Source organism: Amphibalanus amphitrite, unplaced genomic scaffold, assembly GCF_019059575.1.
Source record: "Amphibalanus amphitrite isolate SeventyFive unplaced genomic scaffold, NRLGWU_Aamphi_draft 000135F_arrow, whole genome shotgun sequence".
Taxonomy (NCBI): domain Eukaryota; kingdom Metazoa; phylum Arthropoda; class Thecostraca; order Balanomorpha; family Balanidae; genus Amphibalanus; species Amphibalanus amphitrite.
The window spans coordinates 447,903-474,913 of record NW_024881630.1 but is presented as its reverse complement, the minus strand read 5'-3'; the positions used below and the strand labels follow the sequence as shown (position 1 = coordinate 474,913).

The window sequence follows — 27,011 nt, the reverse complement described above, 5'->3', positions numbered from 1 at the left end:
CCGGTTAACAGATCTACATACAGCTGACCGACTGACGGTAATTCGGCGCTTATGCGTGAATCCAACACGATTGTTAGCTTCATGACTTCAACAAAGTACAAACTAGATCTAGTCATTGCCTTTTATTGCCGAGAACAATTTCACCGAGAAGCCGTCTCGTTCTCAACCGGCAGGCAGCCCCCGCACCTGGCAGTGTCTATCATACCCGTCTGGGCCAAATCGGCGCGAGGCGGATGTTACGAGCCACACCTGTGCCTGGTGACCTTGTCCGGAGCAGGTGCGGCTGCTGGCGTCACTCGCCGGCCGGCAGTGCGCCGCACCGCACGCTCAAACGTCATCGCCGCGCGGCCGAGCAGCGCCGCTGATGACGGCCGTAATGGAGGCTCAGCCGGACGAGCCGGCCGGATTACTGGTGGATTGCCCGAGCGGCCGGCGGCTCGCGGGTGCGGCGCCGCCGGATCGCGGCGAACACACCAGTTGATAGCGTCGAATAACGATGAAAGAGTGGCTCTCACTTTCCGGAGATAGCCCATGACAGAACTAGCTCAGAAGGAGTATGGGAGATGACCTGTGAGGGCGGACACGCGGTCGCGCCGTGTCACGGTGTCGGTGTCAGTGTTGGCGGTGTTGGTGACCCCGGGCCCGGTTCCGGCTCGCTCCGGAAGTGAGTCAGCGGTGTGTCCGGCGGCGCGGCGCGCGGAGCCGGGACTCGCCGGCGCCGGCGGCCGTCACCCGAGTCGGGCCGATCGATGGCGGGCGTCCGTCCGACTCACACTGGCCGCCGCCGGCTGAATGAACTCAGAGCGGGCCGGCCCGAGCGGCGCTGGACCGACACTTGTGGCGCCCGCTCCACGGTCAAAGGTCACGCGGCCCCGCCGGACGACCGACACAAGCGCCACCGCCGCCGGAAGGTGCAGCGACATCAAAGGGCAGCCATTTAGCCTCTGGCGGTTTCTTATAACCTTTACGGCACGTCGCTAATGGTATAGCCGGCAATATACCGGCCGTTCGTTAGCCCAGAATGACCGAAATGGCAATTTGTAAGGAAACCATGGGCGCCGGGGGCTGATAGTTTTATAACAGTTTGCCCGGACGCTTAGAGACCGCCCGTGAAGCGGCGCGGCGCGGCGCTGAGTCACTGTGGCCGCCCATGCAGTGTTTTGTCGTTGATCGATCGGGGCCGCCGCTCAAAGCCGTGCCACGGTCGGCTGTGTGGGCGGCTCCGGCGGTCACGAGCCTCCCGCCCGACGCCTACACCGGTGACGGCAGCGGAAACGCACCTGCACCTGACTGGCGCCGCTTATCTGCGTGTTACGCAAGTTCCGTTCACCGTCTGAGCTCACCTGTCCACCGTACCTATTTGATACATCTGTGCTCATCCATTGACTGTTTGCACTTTATATGTGCCTGTCAGAATCCTGTCCGTTTACCCGCTGTTTGTGGCCATCCGTTTACCGTATGTGCACTGTTTGTGTCCGACGTCCGTCTATATACCGTATACCCGCTGTCTGTGGCTGTCCGTTTACCGTATGAGCGCTGTCTTCCCGTCCGTTTACCATATGAGCACTGTCTGTGTCTGTCCATTTACCTTATGTGCTGAAACACTCCTCTTTGCCATTGCTGTATGTCTTCCATCTTTTGCCGTCCACTTGCAGCCAGTCTGATTGCCGTCTGTGCTCCATTTGCTGTCAGTCTGATTATCGACTGTTCTCAACAAAAGTCTGCCCTTTTCGCCATGGACCTCGTAAGTGGTCATCCGTTTCACGCCTGCGCCGTCATTTTGCTGTCTGCACTCTGTCTGTGCCCATCCGTTTACGTGTTCAATTTGTGACCGGGGCTGGGCTGCGTTGCAGGACGGCGGCCACCGGCGGCCCGCCGACAGCCGGCCGCCGCGCGCGCCCCGCCTTCTCGTCGCCCTGCCCTGCCGAGCGAGCGGCACCATTGGTCGACCGGCCGAGCGTCGGCAGTACCGCGGCCGGCAGGCAGAGCCGCTGCACCCGGTCAGCAGAGCCGCCGGCCGCCGGCCGCCGGCCGACCCGAGGCGGCACCGACGGCCACACGGCCGCCACCCAACTGGCCTTTCCGGCCCGGCGTCGCTAGATGCATAGTGCATTATTGATGTTCCATTTTCTTTAGGGTAGCTAGATACAACATGCGTGTGTTAGGATTTGTAGCTTCAATAAGATCTCGCAAAGTGATTTTATCCCGGATGCTTTCCAAGAGCTTTTAGCTGCGCTCTGCTGCGGCACCCGTCGGCACAGAGTCGACGCCGAGTCGCCGACCAGCGGCCAGCTTCGTAAAGCTGAATCGACAAACCTACGAACCTGTGAATCCACCTGTTGTAAAGTGAGTATAAGGCAGTAGTAGTCGAGGGTCGTGAACCGCTTTGATACCACCTCGGTCCGACTTAAGTGATCTCACATGGCCTAGAATCTCACGCCCGTAGTTTGGCCACTTCAGCTTTATTGAGAGTGCCGCCGCGCGGCGCCAGCACCTCCATCACATATCGCTGCGCCGCGCCGCGCCGCGCGACGCGTCCCGGTTCGAGCGCGCGCGGCCAGTCCCGTAGCCAACGAAGGTGCGTCTCCGGCGTCTGCGGAGCGTCTGAATGAGCGTGAGTGGCGCCGGGTGGAGCGTCCCCGCCGAGCAATAACGGTGGACGGACAGGGCGTGGGGCAGACGGACGGACAGAAGGACAGAAGGAAGGGCGGACGGACGGCGGCCCGGCCCGAGTGCGGTGTGACCGCCCGCCGCCCCGCCCCGCCCCGCCGGACCGCCCGCCCAGTGCGTGTGGACGCGTGAGCAGGGTGCGTGCAGCCGTGTGGCGTGACAGCTCTTCACTTCAACACCACTCTCTTGTTTCCGAGTCAGCAGCATGTGAACGCTGTGTAATTATTAGGGGTTACCCATTGTGTCAAGGTGCTAGGTTCGTGGCAGCGTTAGTACCGTGTGGTGAGCATTTTCTTATCAGTGTTGATGTGATTGCGGTGTAGGTACATCCAAAAGTGAGCGGAGGGAAATATTACGAACAATCAGGACCCGGCCGTTTTATTATTGCAGCGACCGTCAACATCTGCAAAGTCGTGTCACCGGACACATCATAATCATCTGCTTTTCGTCAGCAGACCTATGGACATCGCGCTCGGACACCGCACGCGGCGCAATACATTACATTACACAGCACACGCAAGGCCACCGCTCCCCTCCCTCCCGTCCCTCAGAAGCCGCCGGCCCGCCGCCGCCCGGTGTACTTGGAGTCGCGTGCCACCTCCTTACCCTGTCGGCGACGGCGGTCCTTCTTCTCCTTGACCCAGTCGCGCGAGCTCTTGGGCGGCTTACCGCGGATCTGTCGCATCCGGTCCCTGAGGGGACACGCACCAGCCGTCACCGCGCGGAGAGACATACGGATGGGAGACACGGGGTACACGGACTGTCAGTGCGGGGAGACATACGGATGAGAGACACGGGATACACGGAGTACGGACACACATACTGTCAGTGCGGGGAGATATACAAATGGGAGGCACGGGATACATGGACACACAGGCCATCAGTGCGCGGAGACATACGGATGGGAGGCACGGGACACACAGACTAGACATACGGATTACGGATGGGAGACACGGGATACACTGACACACAACTGTCAGTGCGGGGAGACATACGGATGGGGGGGGGGGGGGGCACGGAATACACGGACATGCGGCCAGTAGGCACGAGAAACACGGGGCTACCGACCGTTCTAACAAGCAGGAAAGAATAGACATTGGACCAAGAAGTTCACAGAAGGTTGAGTGGCAGGAAATACATACAGGCACACGCTACAGGGTAACAAAGAGACACAGCCACACAAATACAACGTAATAGACACAGGCCACCTGCAGTGCAGCTCAACGGACATAAATGTAACACGAGTTAACATGGAATAGGACACATCTAGCCAAGCGCCCGTGCCAATACGGGCAGCGCGTGACAGGTGCCAGGCCAATGAAAATGATAAAAACAATGCTTCCAGGAACATTACCTTCATGACTGGGGAGATGATGAAATTTGTTATTCACGCCCACTCATCAAACCGTGATGTATGCAGTGGGAGCTGATTTTCCCGAAACTTCATTACATGGCTAATATTCCCGTAACATTAATTCGGAGGCGTTGAGAGCATGTGTGCAACTTCTTCGAAGCTAATTCGCCTCCGGTCGCTGGCTGCTCAAGATGGATATTTCGTCATCCTCCAGCGAGAGCAGGCGCCGCCAACGCCAGTCTGACGCCCCGCCTCCCTCCCCATCCACCTGCTCCACATGTCCAAACAAGGTCATAGTGGCCAGTCTCGGCCCCCGCCTCAGTGACCAGCCCCCACCCCTCACCCCACAAATTCCCACCCATCACCCACCAGTGACTAGCCCCCCTCCCCCACCAGTGACCAACCCCCCCCTCCCCCACCAGTGACCAACCCCCCCCCCCCCCCTCCCCCACCAGTGACAAACCCCCACCCACCAGAGGCCACCCCCCCCCCCCCCACCCGTGACCGACCCCAGCTCCTCACCCCACTAGCTCCACGCCCACGGCCATCCCGCAGGTCGGCCATTCTCGGCGCCCGTGAGCCAGTCCAGGCGCTCTCACCACTCTCACCGTTCGACCACCGTCCGCCCCGGCAACAGCAGCGACCGCGCTATTCACAGTCTCAGGGGAGGGGGAGTCCACCGGTCACCGGAGACGAGCCGGGGAGGGGGGGGGGACACGGAGGCGAGCTCAGCGACACTTGCCGCACGGCTCGCTCCAGTGATGAAGTGGATAGTCTCACTCTACCGTGACCAGAGGGATTTGCTTATCTAATGTACCAGGCTATCTGTGTGTGCCAAACAGACTGGCACAGCCAACCGGAGTGGGAGGGGTCGGTTTGTCATCAGCGACAGATAAGTTGTCCGCACATGGCGAGTTAACCTCCAACATAAAACAGGGTCAGTCTGCCACATTGGTGGGTCAAGTCTGCCACGACAAGCCATTCTACCGCTGTCATTCTACCGCTGCTGTCAGGTCCCGCTCACGGCTGCCGGTCGGGCTGGGCCACGGCGCCGGTGCGGTGTTGGGTGGCCCTCTGCCCGCTCGCCGCCCTCGGCCGCTCCTGCCCGCCGGCCGCTCCGGCCGTGTGGCATCGATCGTCCTGGCGGGCCGCCAGCGGCGCCGGCCGCGCGCGATTGTCGGAATAAATCGGCGTGTGGTCGGGCTGGGCCGCCGGAAACTCGACTCACCAGCTGCGGCCGGCCGGCAGAGAGAAGCCCAGAGGCGGTCGCCGCCAATAAACTCGGGTCCCGGCCGGCGGCGACACATGGCGACGGCTACCGACCGGCCGGCGGACCGGGCGGCGACAGGCAGGCGACCTCTGCCGCAGTCCCCCGGGGCGCACAGAGCCCCCAGTGGCACAGGGCAGACCAGTTGCTCCCACGCTGACATATAGACCGGTAATCGGCAGCCGAATATTCTCCGAAAACCGCCCGACGAAACTCCTCAGTCGGTGGAAACAGCCCGCCCACGGACTGGCGAGGCAATAACAGTCGTGCTCAGGTACGGGGAATCCAACCCGGCACCAGCTCACATCATGTTTCATTCAGGGGGGTCGGTCGGTCGGTTACCAGGCCTCCACTCGTTCTCCACATTACGAGCTCACCCGTTACTCTATCTACCTAACAGACGAAGACAAAGCGACCGCGGCGTACAATATGACGGCGGGCCGGCCGACGCCGCAAACAGTCGCCAATCAGCGCGCGGCATACAAATGAGGGCGGCTTAGCTCCGTCTCTGAACCGTGATAGAGGCGCCTCCGACTCCGGTCCCGGCGTCCGGAGCAACGACGCGCAGCCAACGGGAGGAAGACACAGGCAGCGACAGTGGCCCGCACAGACAAACGAAGGAAGATAGAGACAGTCACGAAAGGACGGTGCAAAGCGCAGGCAGCCACGGGAGGATGATACAGACAGCCACGGCATGACCATAGAGACAATGACCCGAGGACGCTCAGAGGAGACAAACGCGCATCCAAGAACGCGCAGACATCCACCCAACGACGCGCAGACATCCGCCTGATGACGGCGCGCAGACATCCACCCAACGACGCGCAGACATCCGCCTGATGCCGGCGCGCAGACATCCGTCCGATGCCGGCGCGCAGACATCCGCCCAATGACCCGCAGACATTCGCCCAATGACGCACAGGCATCCGCCCAATGCCGGCGCGCAGACATCCGCCTGATGCCGGCGCGCAGACATCCGCCTGATGCCGGCGCGCAGACATCCGTCCGATGCCGGCGCGCAGACATCCGTCCGATGCCGGCGCGCAGGCAGCCACGAGAGGACGATGAGTCAGACTATGGAGCCGACCGTTCCGAGACAACGTCACCCGTCGGAGCCATCCGGTCGGCCAAACGGCCGGGGCTACGGCCGGCCGACGATTCACTGGCCGCATACGAACCGGCGCGGAAATACAGCGGCTGACGGCTCATGGGAATGCAAATTGAAGTGGCAGAGGAAAAAGGTGGACGGAATATAAGAGAGAGGAAAGGGAGTTGAAAAATTGGTGTGGAATATGGTTCCCATCTTTCTTGACAAAGACATCAAAGAAACGCCACGAGTCAGCAGGTTCTTTTAATTATTCTGATCCTTAAAGCTGCTTGTAGATGCGGCTTTAAGGATGCAGTCGTGTGATGATGAAAATAAAGCCACGCGCTTTCTTTTTATGATTCTCAGACCCAGACTATTTCACGTCCTACCTCATATCAATCGACCGGCCCGGCAGCATCACACCTCCCACGGTATATAGGGCCTTGCCTGCCACCAAAACGCACGCCCTCCCGCTACCCAGCTGTGACCCCGGACCCCTATCCCCACACAGGCCCACACCCACCGTTTGGTATAGACGACCGTGTTGGCGGGGCCGTCCTCTCCGAGCGCGGCCGGCAGCGGCTGCGCGCCGCCCGTCATCAGCACCAGGAACATCTTCTTGGCCTTGGTACTGTTGGGGTAGTCGACCACCAGGCCACCCGTGAAGCCGGCCTTCATGGCCTGGGAGGTGATCATCTCCACCTGCGCAGAGTTCTCCGGGTAGAACTGGAAGACGGCGCGCGCGCCCCGGCCCTGCACGGAGAGTGGTGTTAGAGCGAGAGACAGGTGGCGCTGGCGTCAGCGGAGTCCGAGCTGGCGGAACGCTGGGACTGGGCAGCTGAGTGTCAGTGAGCGACATACGAACTACCCTGGCAGGGCAGAGCGCTGGAGATCACAAGTACCATCATGATATGAAGAATAACGTTACTTTTTTAATCGTACCTAATACCTATATCATATTCGGCATTCCAAATACACCATTCGCTGAATGCGCTCTGACAGTCCCAGCCAAGACAATCAACGATAAGTTTCACAGTAGCTCTTGTTTGCTCCTACCCTGCAGTGCGACTAAACAGCTTATAAATCCAGGAGTTCACCACGGCGGCCGGATCTCGACCCCATCGGTCATCCCCGCACTCCGCTCACCAAACAGCCGTAGAGCGACGAGAAGAACTTGTAGAGCCGTTTGGGTGGCACGTGGTCCTTTTTGTCGGCGTTGCAGAGCCACTGCAGTGCCGAAATGCTGATGGCTCCATCGAACGCGCCCGCCCGAAACGGCAGGCCTTGGCCCAGGTCGTTCAGCAGGACGTCCCCATCCACTTCCCGCTCCCGGGCCACGTCTGTGGGGAAACAGTGGTTAGACGGCGACAGGGGACGGACATCTACCGTAACACGTCTGCGGGGAAACAGTGGTCAGAACGGCGACAGAGGACGGACAACTACGTAACACGTCTGTGGGGAAACAGTGGTCAGAACGGCGACAGGGGACGGACAACTACGTAACACGTCTGTGGGCAAACAGTGGTCAGAACGGCGACAGGGGACGGACAACTACGTAACACGTCTGTGGATACGACGATAACCATTAGGTGGCCAAAGGTAGGGCGAGGACTAAAGGAGGAACAGAGAGACGGACCCCACCGAAATACATGATTGTTCCATGTGAAATACCAGGTTAACTGTAGCCAATATTTCTTTTTTAGTCAGCTCCTACAATTTTTCGAGTAAAGCTCAACAGTTCAAGCTAGATGTCATCTACCATGTGCCACACAATTTCACAAAAAAAAAAACACTTGTACAAGGCCTAGCGGGGGATTTACACAAAATCATCGACGGCGGAAACGGTAGTACTAGCAACGGAGTGTAGCTCGCTTTAGAAATGTGTGGAGTAGTTCATGTTTTTCACCTTAATATAATACCTACATTTCAGGCCTCTATCACGATCAGGGAAGGACGCCGAAATTCTATTCCGCAAATAGCTACGAGCGCTAACAGTTCTATACATCCGTTCTCGTCACTCACATCATAAAAAGTCAGCCATATATGGGCATTGGGCTCTGTCACCAGGGATCGTTGATTCCCACCGGCCTCATATTGCAACAAAGGTCACCGCACTATTTATTCGTACGAATTCCAAGAGCGACTGAAATACTACCGGCGCGTTCCGAACTTCAGCGGTAGCCAAATAGTAAATGCGCTAACCCAGGGAAAGACTTACAATGCTAAATATAGGTCTCATTCTGTCACAGAATACAGGGATTGAGCTTAACTATTGCAGTACTATATACAAGGGGAAAAACAGGGATAATGCAGTTCAAAATGTCAAACGCCGAGGATCGAAGAAAATTACTTCGAAAAGTGGGTGCTTAATGATAAATAAAAATGAGCTCTTTAAGCGTTATAAGCTAGTTTCAACTAAGCCTTTTCTCTACATGCACATGAAAATTTTGGCAAATCGTTAAGAATGAGCCATATTATTAAATAGAGGAGAAACAGACGGGCCGTAATTGAATGTGGCCTACGTAGTCAGAATTCCGTCTCTCAGAGGTCGATTGCGTGATGACAGCAGAATACAGATAGCTTTGATGGCGCTCGCCAATCACTAATCGCCGCAGTCAGCACCATCGAGCCGCCGCTCGGCAGCTTTATTCCGGTGTCGTGCGGCGCAGTATACCGCCCAGGCGTGTACCGTCAGCGCCATCTAGCGACCGTGGCGTAAAAACTGAACAGTGAACACATGACGCACGTAGGCGGCACTAACGCTCCCCTTTCTCTCTTCTTTCAACTACCATCCATGCTTTACCTCGTGCGTCCATGCGTGTCTAAAAACACGTACCGAACGCACCATAATTACAGCATAACCTCCGGGCACGTACTGTCACCGATCGATCGGCCTTGTGCCACCAACCTCCTCCCTGGTAAGTGAAATCCGTACCGAACAATCGTACCGTTGCCCTCCAGGTTAGTCCGTACCCAGCATGACCGTCCCCCGCGGGTTTAAATCCGTACCGAGCATGGCGGGTGAGATGTCGCAGCCGACCCACATCTGGCCGGCCTCGGTTATTGTCTCGCCGCTGAGCCCCGAGCCGCAGCCGAGGTCCAGCAGCAGGTGTGGCACGTCCTCCGGCAGCGCCAGCAGCTCCAGCGCGCGCTCCGTCATCTTCTCCTGCACCTCCATCATCCGCGTGCTGACGGACGCACAGGAGAATGGTCATCGTAGGTATAGTTAGAAAGGACGGACACGGAACAAACGCAGTACAATTTAGCTACGTATCGCATCGCACAGTGTCAGCAGCGGAGGTAGCAACTCGAGAAATACGATCGGGTCTGTTAATTATTTGCATAAAAAAGTTCAAGAAGTTGACATTTAGTGTAGCCGCAGCTTTGCGATACTGTTTTAGCACGCCGAGAAATTAAGTGACATTTCACAGACTAGGATATGATTAAATCATAAATATGTCAATTAATAAAAAGAATAAAAAATAGCCCAGTTTCGACGGAGTCCTAACTCCTAACGCCCACTTTTGTTGACTTACTTGGATGTGTACTTTCTCGCTTCCTTTTCATCGTAGAACTGAAAAAATAAGACGTTTGGTCAGAGAGTGCAGAAGCCTCAATAAAGCGGCCGCCGGCGGCGCCAGCAGACGGTGCCGTTTCGTCGAGGTCGTTAATGCCAGCCGGCTGCGGGAGTTCGTTAGTTGGCGGCCCAATCGAGGCCACTCGAGCCCTAACGGGCCGACATGAGCGCGGCCCCCATTAGCGGCGGCCCGGCGAACGGCCGCGGCACAGCCACCCGGCCGCCGAGTTGTTGAAATTTCCCCGCAACGAGTTGGCCATCATTTGTCAGAGTGGTCGCCGCGGCCAGCCGTCTGTGTCGGAGGCAGCCGCACCACCCGGCACTGACCGGTCTCCGCACGGATCTGACTTATTTCACTTATATAAATACATTTGGGAGTTCCAAGCGAATCAAGACGTAACATCGAAAACGGGGCGGATCATTTATGTGTAATGTGGGTCAAGTAAAGAAAAGCAATAATTCCGTTCCAACTATCCGTACAAGGTTTTCGAACTTTTCAAAGTCTCCAACATTACCGAATAAACTTAAGCTGGGCAGTTGTGCCTGGGTAATAGCCTATGTAGTATGTAGTTAGCTTTACGTTGAATACCAATGCTTTGATTCTATATTCTGAGGCCCTAAGTGAGCCAAAATAGCCATCATAAAATGAAAAATAGCAAGAGACGAAAGCGCTCCATCCATGACTGAGATTCGAACGACCCGTCCAACTTATTCAATCGAAGAGAAAGACGCTAAAGACGACCGAAATTCGTAACCCATTGGCCATCTACCACCACTTGATCCGATGGAAAGCAAGTAGCTAAGACAAAGTACGCATAAGCGGCATGGCAATTGATAAGCAAATGCCGATTACCTCAGCCAAGTCCGACAAATCTGAAAAATTTATTCCAGATGTGAGCATGTGAGGCTAAACGTATCCAATCCAGGAATGGGTAGAGTTATCTTCGCAGGCTTTAGGCTCGCACAAGATCTGTCGATGACGACCGAACCTTCACGAGCTGGGAATGGGGCTATATATAATATATGAGCACTAGTGATGTCAATTATGGAAAAACGGAATACCGATACCAAACCAAATACCAAACAAAATCGTGGGGAAATACCGAAACCAAACCAACTCGGGAACATGAGGGAAATACCAACGTTTTACTGATTTCTTAGCCTCTTATACATGAGTGAGGGTTCATGATACCAACAAAATACCAAACACATTAGGATTGAAATACCAAATACCAAGTTGGTATCGGTATACCAAAAAGTTGGTATCCGATTGACATCTCTAATGTGCACCGTAAAAATCAAACATCCGACAATCTAATAAGAGCCTGGAAAGTTGAGTTTATCTACAAAGTGCATTCATATTCCGCTAGAAACATGAATGAGACGTTGACATTATGCCTGGGAGTGGGCACCGGCCTGTCTCGGTCATGGCACGCTCGAAACGACGACGCAATATAGCTGTCTGGATAAACACCGGGCGAAAGGTGCGCTGTACCCTGTCATGATCTTCAATGTTGTCCGCTGATTGCGCCTTATCTTTATCCAATCGTTGTGGCGTCTTGTAACCATTGCATAGCTGATGTAACACTTGTCAATGTCACAATGAACATTTCTAAAAAAACAAGTTTTAATTTATTTTTAAAGAAATATAAGCAAAAAACATGAAAACATCAAATCAAAGTTATTGCCATACAAGTGGAAGCCCAAACAGGATGGTTTTCAAAGAAAAGCAGTTGATTCCCCATTCTGAAATTTGCGGCTCCATTCTGCATCAGACTGATTTCGGGTCCAATCCAGATTCATTTTATGTATGCAGAATAAAATGTAATTCTTACAAAAACCTGTAATTAACATATACATAAAACACATGTGAAAGCAATAAAATAGTATACATCACCCTACAAACACCAAAATCATAGCATACTGGTACTTACAATTTCTGGTGGTGCTTTGTGTTCTGGTCTGCGGACTGATGCTGACATTCTGAATTGCTGTATTCAGTCACAAAGTTCTGAAAAAATTACAGATAAATCAACTGGCAGAGTAGGTGCACTATCAGTATCAGTGATAATAACAGATGAAAATGTAAATAAACCAGAAACTGAGACATCAACTTGGGAATTGAGTCATGACTTGCATGCAGCATTTGAAACAAATAGGTCCAGCTCCATAACAGAATAGCAAAGAGTATCAAACAAATACAACAATCTAGATGAGAATTGCAAAGAGGGCAGGACAAATAACACAATATATTTATCAACTCATTGTTGTGAATATATAAACAAAGTGAAAGTGAAGTGAAAACCAAAACAAAATACCTGAACCAATGACTCCTGCAGCTATGAAATAAGTCAGGCTTACAGGGTGGGGCAGAAAGATTTACCTGTTTGTTTTCAGTCCATTACTTAAAAAGTTATGAACGGATTTTGATAAAATTTTGCACGCAGCTTCCCAACTGACTCATGTATCAACTTTAAGATCGTTTTTAAATTTTGTAATAGTTGTTGGTGAGCTATGGCGAAGATGACTAAGTGAGCCCAAATTGCGGCGCTGAAGTATACTAGCCACAGCTCCCGAAGCTTTGCGAAACAGCTCGGTGTTGCCGTAAAAACTGTTTGTAGTGTAATTAAATGACTTAAAAAGACAGTGTTGGTGTCGACGAAGTCCATGCCAGGCAGAATAAGGGATATCTGCTTCAAAAAGCTGGTTAATATCGTGCACAAGAAGGTGTTTCAATTCCTCGGCGAAGCATGCGCAAACTGCCAAGGGAACTCGTTGTTTAGCCCAGAACCGCCAAGAGAATCATGAACGACGGCTTAGGCTTCATGCCATACAGGATGCAACGTCGACACCTAATTTCGGCGGCATCCAGGGAAAACCGGCTACACAGGATCCAAAAGACATTGGAGATCAGGAGCGCCGGTAACAAGGCATTTTGCTGGGCCAATGACAACATGTTCATGCCTGAGCCCCAGAGACACTCCCAAAGCGTCAACATTTTGGCAGATGGTCCATCCAGCATTGATCCTGCTATTCGCACCATTTTTTGTTGCTTGAAGCCTGCTGGTGTCATGGTTTGGGCTACTGTCGCATCCGACGGCTCAAAAGGAGCCTTGGTCTTCATCAAGGAGGCTGTGAAAGTGAATTCAGAGGTTCAAGTCCATCTGCTGGAGGAATATGCTTTGTCTTGGGTCACTCAGTCGTTCTGAGACGGATACGTCTTCGTCCAGGACGGTGCGCCGCCGCAAACGGCCAACATCGCTCAACTGTGGTGGAAGACCCACATGCCTGGGTTCTGGGACAAAGACATTCGGCCATCATCAAGTCCAGACCTGAACCCGATGGACTTCGCAATCTAGGCCATCTTAGAGAGGAGGGTGTGTGCAGTGCCACACCAGTAGGCGGAACTATGGTCATGAGTACCCAAATATAGGAACGTTCCCATTTTTGGGAACGGAGTTCCCAAATATGGGAACGGGCGTTCCCATTTATGAGAACGGAAGGCAATTTTTCGGCCGTTCTCCCACTAAAACTCAAAAGTGCATCACGTCTCAAAAAAGTGCACGCTGATTTAAGTATCTACTAAATCTCCATAAAGTTATCTTTAATCTGACCGTGGAACAAGGAAATTGACCGTGGAATGATATTTTTAATGATTTTTTGAAAATGACAGAATGGTGGAAATATGGGTTATACGACATTTAGCATGCAATTTTAAGGAAAATGAAGCATTTTTTAGTTTGAGGTAAAGTATAATAATTTTCGCCTGGTTATGAACTTTCATACTATCGACACCAGATGCTGACAAATGCAAGCGAAGACGCGGACGGTCCCGAGGTAATATTGTTGACTTTTGTGTCGGGGCGGACGACCGCGTGGAACGTGAGTGAATTTACCGAGCTACTGTTGTAAACTCAGTTTAAGCGGTTGAAAATTATCCAGCTGTATTTTATCATCCCGGAAAGACATATTTTATTTGAATGCTAGCTGTTTAGAGTTGTTTTATAAGGAGCGTCATGAGCGTGGTTTTTGTCTTCCGTGTTTCTAAGCGTGATCGTTTTGGGGGAATTTCTCTTATATAGCTCGCTCTGTGTGGCTTATTTATAATTTTTATGCTGATTTCGATAATTCCTCGTGCCCATCCTACCAGGCCTTTTGCCACTTACACTCATCAAGAAAGGAAAAAACTAGATTTTCATTGGGACTAGGTGTTTTGAGGGTGTAACATATTCAGCGTTCCCATTTTTGGATACTTCCTTGTACTCGTCAACTATCGGTGATAAACAGACAGGTGCTTGACATGTCTCCACCCTCAGCGCGGACGGTGGATATAGGTATGGAAGACCTTGTTGAACATCGCTGAGCGTTGTGAATTACGTAATCCTGCAGAGGGGGGCGTGCCCGCTGCGAGATCGACGGGAATAAAAGCGCAGAAGACCGGGCGAAACATGCGACGGTCTTGCCGGAAAGGTCATCTGATGATTGTTGCGTTAACAATAATTTGCGGCGTTGGACGTGATGCTTGTTAATGAAAAGAGCCCCTGAAAGGCGTCGGTGAAATCGTTCCCAATTTTGGGTACGCCGTTCCCATAATAAGGAACGCTTGCAGCGCCAGTGTACGAGAGCGTTCCCAAATTTGGGCTCGCGGCCCGGATGATGGACTGCTTTAGAAATAGGGGAACGATTTGAAACTACGATGGGCCTTACAATATCAAACTCTTTCCCAACAATATTGAGACAAATATCAGGCGGTTCACGATCGTTTTATATTTTTTGGACGTCATTTAACGGTTCTTTTTCTTGTTTTAAATAATGCCTACATGGCGTTCCCATATTTGGGTTTATCGTTCCCAAACATGGGAACGAAAATGCGTTCCCGAAAATGGGTACGCTTGACCATAGTTCCGCCTACTGACACAGCAGAATCGCCGCCCTGAAGCTGGCCCTCGAGACGGCACCATCGAATCTTGGCGGGGATACAGTGGGGCGCTCGTGCCCCTCCGCAGAGGGACGTTTCGAAGCAGTGGTGAAGGACAAAGGTGACCATATTGAGTCATTATGCCGTCGCTGAGATGTGTACATGTTACTGCATATATGTGCCAGAAATCAATTTGATATCTTTGTTCGGGGCCGAAATATTTAAGAAAATCAAGAGGTAAATCTTTCTGCCCCACCCTGTACTTATCAAAGTGAGCCTAGATAATAATAAGCCCGTTTCAACGGGTTAATTGCTGACAAAATGAATAATTACAGGAAACTAAGCACCTACTTCGAAAAATAAACTTTGAAAACACGTGCAAGCAATGCAAGTACCACATGATGCATTTTGCACGTTTGTCGTTCTTGCGTCATAACTGTCTTCATCAAGATTAATAAGTTTAAATTCATTAATTTTTTAGCTGATGTTAATTTAATTTGTCATGTGACTACATGTTTTAAAATATTTTTTTTTTGCATTCAACTTTTTGTAAAAAAAATACCTTTTGCTTAGGGAGTGGGAACGCATTCACAGTCCATCGGCAATGACAAACAAACAGCATAAAGTGTAAGAAATATGACTCTGTTCATTGCATTCGATTGATAACTTTGATATCAAGCATATAAACTTCAATCCCGTAATTCGCCATTTTGGGATTTTCAGACGCCATGATGGATTTCAGTGGGAATCGATACCGGTGAGGTACTTGCTACCTATTTTTGTGAAAAGTCTTAAACATGCCTGACACCTAGTGGAGAGTTTGATAAGCATAAATTTGACAGCATAAGAAACACACCATTACGGCAATTATATAAACTCAGAATGCTAAAAAATATATCATTAAGGAAAAAAAATTCGCGCACTTGAGTCGCGGTTTGAGAAATAAGTGAAAAATGACAGCTTGAATGCAGCCCCTGGTGGCAGCTTTGAATACTAAGAGTGGGAGGTAACCAAATTACATTTCGGAAGTGACGGTCGCCATATTGAGGGCCGTTATAGTAATTGTGGTTGAATTTTTGTTGGAAAGGAAAATACCCTGAAATGGGAAGGTACGACAACAGCTCCGACGAAGGGAGCTCCAGACGAGGCCGAAGTAGATCCCCAAGAAGGACACCTCCCAGGTACTCTCAGGAGCCGAGCCACAGCCGGTCTCACTCGCATAGAGATGGAGGCGGTTATTCGAGATCCAGTGACCGCGATCGTGCTTACACCTACAAAGTGCTCTGTGTCAGTAGTATACACCCCAAAGCCTCAGAAGATGTGGTCCGTGACGAGCTGTACAGAGAGTATAGAAAGTTTCCGGATGTGTCTGTGAAAGTAGTCATTGAACATGATGGAGAGCGAGTTGCTTATGTGTACTTTCGCACTTGGGAGGATGCTAGGGATGCTAAGCACATCAGCAGAGGAAGGATCATGTTTTATGACAAGCCAGCCATGGTGGAGGCTGTCTATGACACTGCTCCGCAAGAGTATCTTCCACGCAGGAGGAGTAGAAGCCCGATGATGGACTACCCACCAATGGACGGCAGGTACATGAGGCCAAGGTCTCCTCCGAGGGACTATGACAGATATGGTCCACCCATGCCAGGACCTATGGATCCATATGGATATGAGCTCCAGCCCCATGATCCTTATGGGTATGGCCCTGGTCGTGGGTACCCGTACCGTGAGCCCCCAAGGGGACCGCCCTTCGGTGGAGGCTATGGACCTCCTTATGGCCCTCCTGGATTTGCCCGGCCAAGGTTTGAGAGGCATGAGAGGAAGGAGAGGTTCCCTAACTATCTGCATCACATTCCACCTGAAGACGATCCCACTGCTTGTCGCACCCTGTTTGCGGGCAACATGGAGCTGAACATCACAGAGGAGGAGCTCCGGAGGATCTTCAACAGGTATGGCAATGTGGAGGACATTGACATCAAGAGACCCCCGCCAGGCACAGGAAATGCATTTGCATTTGTGAGGTTTGAAAACCTGGATCAGTCAAATCGCTGCAAAACTGAGCTGTCTGGCCAGTACATTGGAAAGTTCCAGGTGAAAATTGGCTATGGAAAAGTGCTTCCATCTTGCAAGGTGTGGGTTGGTGGTCTTGGCTCCTGGACCACAGTGCAGATCCTGGAGAGAGAGTTTGACAGGTTTGGTGCCATCAAGAAGATTGAGTATGTGAAGGGAGAGCCCTATGCCCATGTCCTGTATGAGACCCTGGATGCTGCTACAGCTGCAGTGAATGAGATGAGAGGGTTCCCTCTGGGTGGTCCAGACAAGAGGATCAAGACAGACTTTGCTGCTGATGAGACCACAGTGCAGTTTGGCAGGAGGCCTCCATTCGATGGTGGGCACGATGACTTCAGAGGGAGGGGCCGTGGTGGCTTCAGAGGTGGAAGGGGCAACTTCCGAGGAGGCTTTGGTGACCGAGGAGACTTCTCTGAGGATAACTACCACTCCACTCTGAGACAGGTTCCCACTGAGAACAGATCCATCAGTCCATCTCGCAGGAGCGAGTCTGGGTCAGAGGAGGGCGGCCACCTGAACACAGCCAAGACCCTGTCAGACATTGCCAGAAAGGTGGGAACGTCCTGGCATGGTGCCATGATTCTGAAGAGCTCTCTGTTTGCGTGCAAGTTCCACCTGACCGATGGTGATGCTGACATTGCTGAGAGCCTGCTGAAGGATGAAAATGAGAAGCCTCTCCTGAGGATCACACAGAGACTGAGGCTGGACCAGCCCAAACTGGATGATGTTCAGAAGAGGATTTCATCTTCTCCTCATGCCATCTATGTGGCCCTACCGACATCCTCCTCGCCAGTGAACATAGACGACTCCTCAGTGCAGGCCCGCTCCCTGAGAAACCTGGTGTCCTACCTCAAACAGAAGGAGGCAGCTGGAGTGATCTCCCTCCTCAACAAAGAAGGCGACACCACGGGGGTGCTGTACGCCTTCCCACCCTGCAACTTCTCCAAGGAGCTGCTCACAAGGACCGCCACTGCCCTGTCTGAGGAGGCGGCCAAGGAAGACCATCTGCTCGTGGTGGTAGTTCGAGGAAGCTCTGCTCAGCTGGCTTTGAGCTGAACTGCTGTTTCAAAAGGTATGGAAATTATGTGTATTAAACTTTTGTATTTAAGCATAATTATTCAAGTATGTACTAATTTTGTTAAACTCCATTAATAAGTTGAGTAGCTATTCACTACCTAATTGTGAATTTAGTTCACATGGATTCTTTGAGGCTGGTTTTTAATCTGATCACAATAAATATTTTACTTCATAATGCTGGAAAATCCTAAGCTAAAAACAAGGCTGTGCATCACTTGCAAATTTCCATTGTAACAAAGGTTTTGTTTTGTTTCAGTGACTGGCTGCACCTTGGAGAGGAGAAAGCTACAGCTGCATGGTGTTCCATCACCAGGACCAGTCACCATCTTCTAAACTGCTGGACAGCCTGCCTGCTTGCATTGGCACTGATTAACGTCACTTTCCCAAGCTAATCCAGAATGTTTGCTTGCATGTCTACTGACGTTAAGATCACACTAAATAGTTTTTATTTTAATTTTCTTAAAACGAGTAGCATTGCTTCTGTTTATACCATGTTCGTTTAATCTGTCTGGTTATTTTCAGGTAAACATCGGCATTAAGTGACTGTGTCGTGCAGTGTCAGTGACGGTGTAGTGAGGTTGTGTGCTTGTGTGTGTTGTGCGCGAACGGTAACACCAAGACACGGCTGCATCAGTTATGAAAGAGGCTAAGTGCTTGGTGTCGTGACTTGCGCTGCAGTGGTCAATGTAGTGCACAACTAAGGTGGTGGCCATGCGGTGGTGACTTTCCTCTCCAAGCTCGGCGACAATTCAAAGTAGTGCTCTCAAAATTCAGGATGTGTGTTGAAAACGCGCAAGTGGTCGTGACTCATTCATAGCAGGAAATAGACTACACGGTCAAAATGTGCGGCGAAACTCCTTTTTCTGTGCAGTGCCAGTGACCAGGTGACAGTGGGCCTCAGACAGCATCATCTCCCCACACTAAGCGCTCGAGCGCGGCCCGTCCTCGGCCTGGGGTCGGCGGCCGGACCGTTCAGTGATCACCAGGCAGTCCGCTGCTGGTGCATCCGGTATGGCGGCCGGCTCAGTGGTCATCAGTGGCTTCCAGTTCCGTTTTCCATATCCATCGAGCGCACCACGGTGAATCGGTGCCGGACGCCAGAGCCGCTAAATCCGGTGTGGGTCAGCTGTGCTCGGTGATCCCATTTCGCACAAGGTAGTGAATGACCGGGGTGGCGCCGCGTGAACCTACTGCGCAGTGCGGTGCCGGTAGGGATGGTGAGGTGAGCTGACTCAGCAAGGCTCAGCGCCGTGACGTGACCTGGCTCGTGATCATTACTCCAGTCTGGAAGGGTGCCGCGCCCCATATTGGTGATCTTTCAGTGCGGTGCGTTGTCTATCTTCAAACGGTTTCGGCAGTGCACAGATTTTTAACCCGAACATTAGGAAAAGTGAGCGAGGCAAAATCGGTGAACATTTTCGAACCGAAATTGGGAAGCGAACTTTGAAAGCGGAGACACTTTGGCGATGAAACTGAATAACGCTGAACACCCTGGTGAACCGTTCGTGAGATATCAGTAGTGCGCACCAATCAGTGACACAGGTGTAGGTCTTTTCGTCTTCACTGGGGCATACCTCGCCCTAGTGTGGTGGTCTGCGCGGTGGTGCAGTGCATTTTCCGGTGAGGTGGGCGGCTTCCTACCTGGTGAGTGAGGTGATCACGTGAGAGTGACTAGGTGAGGTGGTTTCCGGCTCCGGTGAGGTGACGATGTGGTGATTTCCGCTCCTGTGAGGTGGTTCCTGCTCCGGTAAGGTAACAGTGAGTGTGGTGAGCTCCTTCAGTGAGGTGACAGTGGAGTGAGGTCGAGCAGCAGTGAGTGGTGAGGTGCCTTCCAACAGTGGCCAAGGCGGTGAGGTGGGGTGAACCGGCACAATTCACTAGTGAAGTGACACAGTGCAGCTTGTGGTGCTCAGAACAAAAACCTCAGATTCATCATCATTGGGTGAGTGGCCTGCTGATCCGTAAGTTGGGGTTTTAAACGCTCGAAATTCAGACTAATGCGGAGTGCTGGCGGAATGCATGGGTAAAAGACTTAATCGAGAGGAAGGATCAAGCCAAAGTAGTTAGGGGGTTGAACAGTTTTCATGAACCCTGCCCGTGAAAATGCCTGTGCTGGACTTGCCTGGTACTGGGAACTGAATCGCATGCTGTCCGGATTAACGTCCGGAACGGAGTTCCCAAATATGGGAACGGGCGTTCCCATTTATGAGAACGGAAGGCAATTTTTCGGCCGTTCTCCCACTAAAACTCAAAAGTGCATCACGTCTCAAAAAAGTGCACGCTGATTTAAGTATCTACTAAATCTCCATAAAGTTATCTTTAATCTGACCGTGGAACAAGGAAATTGACCGTGGAATGATATTTTTAATGATTTTTTGAAAATGACAGAATGGTGGAAATATGGGTTATACGACATTTAGCATGCAATTTTAAGGAAAATGAAGCATTTTTTAGTTTGAGGTAAAGTATAATAATTTTCGCCTGGTTATGAACTTTCATACTATCGACACCAGATGCTGACAAATGCAAGCGAAGACGCGGACGGTCCCGAGGTAATATTGTTGACTTTTGTGTCGGGGCGGACGACCGCGTGGAACGTGAGTGAATTTACCGAGCTACTGTTGTAAACTCAGTTTAAGCGGTTGAAAATTATCCAGCTGTATTTTATCATCCCGGAAAGACATATTTTATTTGAATGCTAGCTGTTTAGAGTTGTTTTATAAGGAGCGTCATGAGCGTGGTTTTTGTCTTCCGTGTTTCTAAGCGTGATCGTTTTGGGGGAATTTCTCTTATATAGCTCGCTCTGTGTGGCTTATTTATAATTTTTATGCTGATTTCGATAATTCCTCGTGCCCATCCTACCAGGCCTTTTGCCACTTACACTCATCAAGAAAGGAAAAAACTAGATTTTCATTGGGACTAGGTGTTTTGAGGGTGTAACATATTCAGCGTTCCCATTTTTGGATACTTCCTTGTACTCGTCAACTATCGGTGATAAACAGACAGGTGCTTGACATGTCTCCACCCTCAGCGCGGACGGTGGATATAGGTATGGAAGACCTTGTTGAACATCGCTGAGCGTTGTGAATTACGTAATCCTGCAGAGGGGGGCGTGCCCGCTGCGAGATCGACGGGAATAAAAGCGCAGAAGACCGGGCGAAACATGCGACGGTCTTGCCGGAAAGGTCATCTGATGATTGTTGCGTTAACAATAATTTGCGGCGTTGGACGTGATGCTTGTTAATGAAAAGAGCCCCTGAAAGGCGTCGGTGAAATCGTTCCCAATTTTGGGTACGCCGTTCCCATAATAAGGAACGCTTGCAGCGCCAGTGTACGAGAGCGTTCCCAAATTTGGGCTCGCGGCCCGGATGATGGACTGCTTTAGAAATAGGGGAACGATTTGAAACTACGATGGGCCTTACAATATCAAACTCTTTCCCAACAATATTGAGACAAATATCAGGCGGTTCACGATCGTTTTATATTTTTTGGACGTCATTTAACGGTTCTTTTTCTTGTTTTAAATAATGCCTACATGGCGTTCCCATATTTGGGTTTATCGTTCCCAAACATGGGAACGAAAATGCGTTCCCGAAAATGGGTACGCTTGACCATAGTTCCGCCTACTGACACAGCAGAATCGCCGCCCTGAAGCTGGCCCTCGAGACGGCACCATCGAATCTTGGCGGGGATACAGTGGGGCGCTCGTGCCCCTCCGCAGAGGGACGTTTCGAAGCAGTGGTGAAGGACAAAGGTGACCATATTGAGTCATTATGCCGTCGCTGAGATGTGTACATGTTACTGCATATATGTGCCAGAAATCAATTTGATATCTTTGTTCGGGGCCGAAATATTTAAGAAAATCAAGAGGTAAATCTTTCTGCCCCACCCTGTACTTATCAAAGTGAGCCTAGATAATAATAAGCCCGTTTCAACGGGTTAATTGCTGACAAAATGAATAATTACAGGAAACTAAGCACCTACTTCGAAAAATAAACTTTGAAAACACGTGCAAGCAATGCAAGTACCACATGATGCATTTTGCACGTTTGTCGTTCTTGCGTCATAACTGTCTTCATCAAGATTAATAAGTTTAAATTCATTAATTTTTTAGCTGATGTTAATTTAATTTGTCATGTGACTACATGTTTTAAAATATTTTTTTTTTGCATTCAACTTTTTGTAAAAAAAATACCTTTTGCTTAGGGAGTGGGAACGCATTCACAGTCCATCGGCAATGACAAACAAACAGCATAAAGTGTAAGAAATATGACTCTGTTCATTGCATTCGATTGATAACTTTGATATCAAGCATATAAACTTCAATCCCGTAATTCGCCATTTTGGGATTTTCAGACGCCATGATGGATTTCAGTGGGAATCGATACCGGTGAGGTACTTGCTACCTATTTTTGTGAAAAGTCTTAAACATGCCTGACACCTAGTGGAGAGTTTGATAAGCATAAATTTGACAGCATAAGAAACACACCATTACGGCAATTATATAAACTCAGAATGCTAAAAAATATATCATTAAGGAAAAAAAATTCGCGCACTTGAGTCGCGGTTTGAGAAATAAGTGAAAAATGACAGCTTGAATGCAGCCCCTGGTGGCAGCTTTGAATACTAAGAGTGGGAGGTAACCAAATTACATTTCGGAAGTGACGGTCGCCATATTGAGGGCCGTTATAGTAATTGTGGTTGAATTTTTGTTGGAAAGGAAAATACCCTGAAATGGGAAGGTACGACAACAGCTCCGACGAAGGGAGCTCCAGACGAGGCCGAAGTAGATCCCCAAGAAGGACACCTCCCAGGTACTCTCAGGAGCCGAGCCACAGCCGGTCTCACTCGCATAGAGATGGAGGCGGTTATTCGAGATCCAGTGACCGCGATCGTGCTTACACCTACAAAGTGCTCTGTGTCAGTAGTATACACCCCAAAGCCTCAGAAGATGTGGTCCGTGACGAGCTGTACAGAGAGTATAGAAAGTTTCCGGATGTGTCTGTGAAAGTAGTCATTGAACATGATGGAGAGCGAGTTGCTTATGTGTACTTTCGCACTTGGGAGGATGCTAGGGATGCTAAGCACATCAGCAGAGGAAGGATCATGTTTTATGACAAGCCAGCCATGGTGGAGGCTGTCTATGACACTGCTCCGCAAGAGTATCTTCCACGCAGGAGGAGTAGAAGCCCGATGATGGACTACCCACCAATGGACGGCAGGTACATGAGGCCAAGGTCTCCTCCGAGGGACTATGACAGATATGGTCCACCCATGCCAGGACCTATGGATCCATATGGATATGAGCTCCAGCCCCATGATCCTTATGGGTATGGCCCTGGTCGTGGGTACCCGTACCGTGAGCCCCCAAGGGGACCGCCCTTCGGTGGAGGCTATGGACCTCCTTATGGCCCTCCTGGATTTGCCCGGCCAAGGTTTGAGAGGCATGAGAGGAAGGAGAGGTTCCCTAACTATCTGCATCACATTCCACCTGAAGACGATCCCACTGCTTGTCGCACCCTGTTTGCGGGCAACATGGAGCTGAACATCACAGAGGAGGAGCTCCGGAGGATCTTCAACAGGTATGGCAATGTGGAGGACATTGACATCAAGAGACCCCCGCCAGGCACAGGAAATGCATTTGCATTTGTGAGGTTTGAAAACCTGGATCAGTCAAATCGCTGCAAAACTGAGCTGTCTGGCCAGTACATTGGAAAGTTCCAGGTGAAAATTGGCTATGGAAAAGTGCTTCCATCTTGCAAGGTGTGGGTTGGTGGTCTTGGCTCCTGGACCACAGTGCAGATCCTGGAGAGAGAGTTTGACAGGTTTGGTGCCATCAAGAAGATTGAGTATGTGAAGGGAGAGCCCTATGCCCATGTCCTGTATGAGACCCTGGATGCTGCTACAGCTGCAGTGAATGAGATGAGAGGGTTCCCTCTGGGTGGTCCAGACAAGAGGATCAAGACAGACTTTGCTGCTGATGAGACCACAGTGCAGTTTGGCAGGAGGCCTCCATTCGATGGTGGGCACGATGACTTCAGAGGGAGGGGCCGTGGTGGCTTCAGAGGTGGAAGGGGCAACTTCCGAGGAGGCTTTGGTGACCGAGGAGACTTCTCTGAGGATAACTACCACTCCACTCTGAGACAGGTTCCCACTGAGAACAGATCCATCAGTCCATCTCGCAGGAGCGAGTCTGGGTCAGAGGAGGGCGGCCACCTGAACACAGCCAAGACCCTGTCAGACATTGCCAGAAAGGTGGGAACGTCCTGGCATGGTGCCATGATTCTGAAGAGCTCTCTGTTTGCGTGCAAGTTCCACCTGACCGATGGTGATGCTGACATTGCTGAGAGCCTGCTGAAGGATGAAAATGAGAAGCCTCTCCTGAGGATCACACAGAGACTGAGGCTGGACCAGCCCAAACTGGATGATGTTCAGAAGAGGATTTCATCTTCTCCTCATGCCATCTATGTGGCCCTACCGACATCCTCCTCGCCAGTGAACATAGACGACTCCTCAGTGCAGGCCCGCTCCCTGAGAAACCTGGTGTCCTACCTCAAACAGAAGGAGGCAGCTGGAGTGATCTCCCTCCTCAACAAAGAAGGCGACACCACGGGGGTGCTGTACGCCTTCCCACCCTGCAACTTCTCCAAGGAGCTGCTCACAAGGACCGCCACTGCCCTGTCTGAGGAGGCGGCCAAGGAAGACCATCTGCTCGTGGTGGTAGTTCGAGGAAGCTCTGCTCAGCTGGCTTTGAGCTGAACTGCTGTTTCAAAAGGTATGGAAATTATGTGTATTAAACTTTTGTATTTAAGCATAATTATTCAAGTATGTACTAATTTTGTTAAACTCCATTAATAAGTTGAGTAGCTATTCACTACCTAATTGTGAATTTAGTTCACATGGATTCTTTGAGGCTGGTTTTTAATCTGATCACAATAAATATTTTACTTCATAATGCTGGAAAATCCTAAGCTAAAAACAAGGCTGTGCATCACTTGCAAATTTCCATTGTAACAAAGGTTTTGTTTTGTTTCAGTGACTGGCTGCACCTTGGAGAGGAGAAAGCTACAGCTGCATGGTGTTCCATCACCAGGACCAGTCACCATCTTCTAAACTGCTGGACAGCCTGCCTGCTTGCATTGGCACTGATTAACGTCACTTTCCCAAGCTAATCCAGAATGTTTGCTTGCATGTCTACTGACGTTAAGATCACACTAAATAGTTTTTATTTTAATTTTCTTAAAACGAGTAGCATTGCTTCTGTTTATACCATGTTCGTTTAATCTGTCTGGTTATTTTCAGGTAAACATCGGCATTAAGTGACTGTGTCGTGCAGTGTCAGTGACGGTGTAGTGAGGTTGTGTGCTTGTGTGTGTTGTGCGCGAACGGTAACACCAAGACACGGCTGCATCAGTTATGAAAGAGGCTAAGTGCTTGGTGTCGTGACTTGCGCTGCAGTGGTCAATGTAGTGCACAACTAAGGTGGTGGCCATGCGGTGGTGACTTTCCTCTCCAAGCTCGGCGACAATTCAAAGTAGTGCTCTCAAAATTCAGGATGTGTGTTGAAAACGCGCAAGTGGTCGTGACTCATTCATAGCAGGAAATAGACTACACGGTCAAAATGTGCGGCGAAACTCCTTTTTCTGTGCAGTGCCAGTGACCAGGTGACAGTGGGCCTCAGACAGCATCATCTCCCCACACTAAGCGCTCGAGCGCGGCCCGTCCTCGGCCTGGGGTCGGCGGCCGGACCGTTCAGTGATCACCAGGCAGTCCGCTGCTGGTGCATCCGGTATGGCGGCCGGCTCAGTGGTCATCAGTGGCTTCCAGTTCCGTTTTCCATATCCATCGAGCGCACCACGGTGAATCGGTGCCGGACGCCAGAGCCGCTAAATCCGGTGTGGGTCAGCTGTGCTCGGTGATCCCATTTCGCACAAGGTAGTGAATGACCGGGGTGGCGCCGCGTGAACCTACTGCGCAGTGCGGTGCCGGTAGGGATGGTGAGGTGAGCTGACTCAGCAAGGCTCAGCGCCGTGACGTGACCTGGCTCGTGATCATTACTCCAGTCTGGAAGGGTGCCGCGCCCCATATTGGTGATCTTTCAGTGCGGTGCGTTGTCTATCTTCAAACGGTTTCGGCAGTGCACAGATTTTTAACCCGAACATTAGGAAAAGTGAGCGAGGCAAAATCGGTGAACATTTTCGAACCGAAATTGGGAAGCGAACTTTGAAAGCGGAGACACTTTGGCGATGAAACTGAATAACGCTGAACACCCTGGTGAACCGTTCGTGAGATATCAGTAGTGCGCACCAATCAGTGACACAGGTGTAGGTCTTTTCGTCTTCACTGGGGCATACCTCGCCCTAGTGTGGTGGTCTGCGCGGTGGTGCAGTGCATTTTCCGGTGAGGTGGGCGGCTTCCTACCTGGTGAGTGAGGTGATCACGTGAGAGTGACTAGGTGAGGTGGTTTCCGGCTCCGGTGAGGTGACGATGTGGTGATTTCCGCTCCTGTGAGGTGGTTCCTGCTCCGGTAAGGTAACAGTGAGTGTGGTGAGCTCCTTCAGTGAGGTGACAGTGGAGTGAGGTCGAGCAGCAGTGAGTGGTGAGGTGCCTTCCAACAGTGGCCAAGGCGGTGAGGTGGGGTGAACCGGCACAATTCACTAGTGAAGTGACACAGTGCAGCTTGTGGTGCTCAGAACAAAAACCTCAGATTCATCATCATTGGGTGAGTGGCCTGCTGATCCGTAAGTTGGGGTTTTAAACGCTCGAAATTCAGACTAATGCGGAGTGCTGGCGGAATGCATGGGTAAAAGACTTAATCGAGAGGAAGGATCAAGCCAAAGTAGTTAGGGGGTTGAACAGTTTTCATGAACCCTGCCCGTGAAAATGCCTGTGCTGGACTTGCCTGGTACTGGGAACTGAATCGCATGCTGTCCGGATTAACGTTTTTGGCCGATAGGGCGCATACAGTGCGCCTCCATTGCATCAGGGATG

The 27,011-nt window shown here is 51.1% G+C and overlaps 4 protein-coding genes across 8 annotated transcripts in view; 3 read left to right on the top strand and 1 right to left on the bottom strand.

The window, feature by feature from the left end:
- The window catches only part of LOC122382227 (syntaxin-1A-like), a 47,260-nt gene extending 44,222 nt beyond the window's left edge, over positions 1-3,038 (top strand). Inside the window, exon 10 of the mRNA XM_043367286.1 lies at positions 1,854-3,038. The gene's annotated coding sequence lies outside the window, so the exon portion shown is untranslated. The remainder of the gene's footprint in view (positions 1-1,853) is intronic.
- Positions 3,032-15,629, bottom strand: LOC122382228 (probable 18S rRNA (guanine-N(7))-methyltransferase). 5 transcript variants are annotated; one of them, XM_043367291.1, is made up of 7 exons: positions 15,599-15,629; positions 11,890-11,966; positions 9,915-9,952; positions 9,388-9,566; positions 7,525-7,718; positions 6,902-7,131; positions 3,032-3,362 (listed from the first exon to the last, which is right to left on the bottom strand). In XM_043367291.1, the coding sequence occupies exons 2-7, from the start codon at positions 11,935-11,937 to the stop codon at positions 3,218-3,220; spliced, it is 834 nt and encodes a 277-aa protein (XP_043223226.1). In that variant the 5' UTR covers positions 11,938-11,966; positions 15,599-15,629; the 3' UTR covers positions 3,032-3,217. The 5 variants fall into 5 exon arrangements, with proteins under 5 accessions (XP_043223226.1, XP_043223223.1, XP_043223224.1 ...); XM_043367288.1 differs by lacking the exon at positions 15,599-15,629 and adding an exon at positions 15,225-15,261; XM_043367289.1 differs by lacking the exon at positions 15,599-15,629 and adding an exon at positions 12,274-12,325.
- Positions 15,465-18,862, top strand: LOC122382226 (RNA-binding protein spenito-like). Its single transcript, XM_043367284.1, has 2 exons — positions 15,465-18,015; positions 18,277-18,862. The coding sequence occupies exon 1, from the start codon at positions 15,975-15,977 to the stop codon at positions 17,997-17,999; it is 2,025 nt and encodes a 674-aa protein (XP_043223219.1). The 5' UTR covers positions 15,465-15,974; the 3' UTR covers positions 18,000-18,015; positions 18,277-18,862.
- Positions 18,863-22,239: 3,377 nt separating this feature from the next.
- Positions 22,240-25,642, top strand: LOC122382224 (RNA-binding protein spenito-like). Its single transcript, XM_043367283.1, has 2 exons — positions 22,240-24,795; positions 25,057-25,642. The coding sequence occupies exon 1, from the start codon at positions 22,755-22,757 to the stop codon at positions 24,777-24,779; it is 2,025 nt and encodes a 674-aa protein (XP_043223218.1). The 5' UTR covers positions 22,240-22,754; the 3' UTR covers positions 24,780-24,795; positions 25,057-25,642.
- The last annotated feature ends 1,369 nt before the right edge of the window (positions 25,643-27,011 follow it).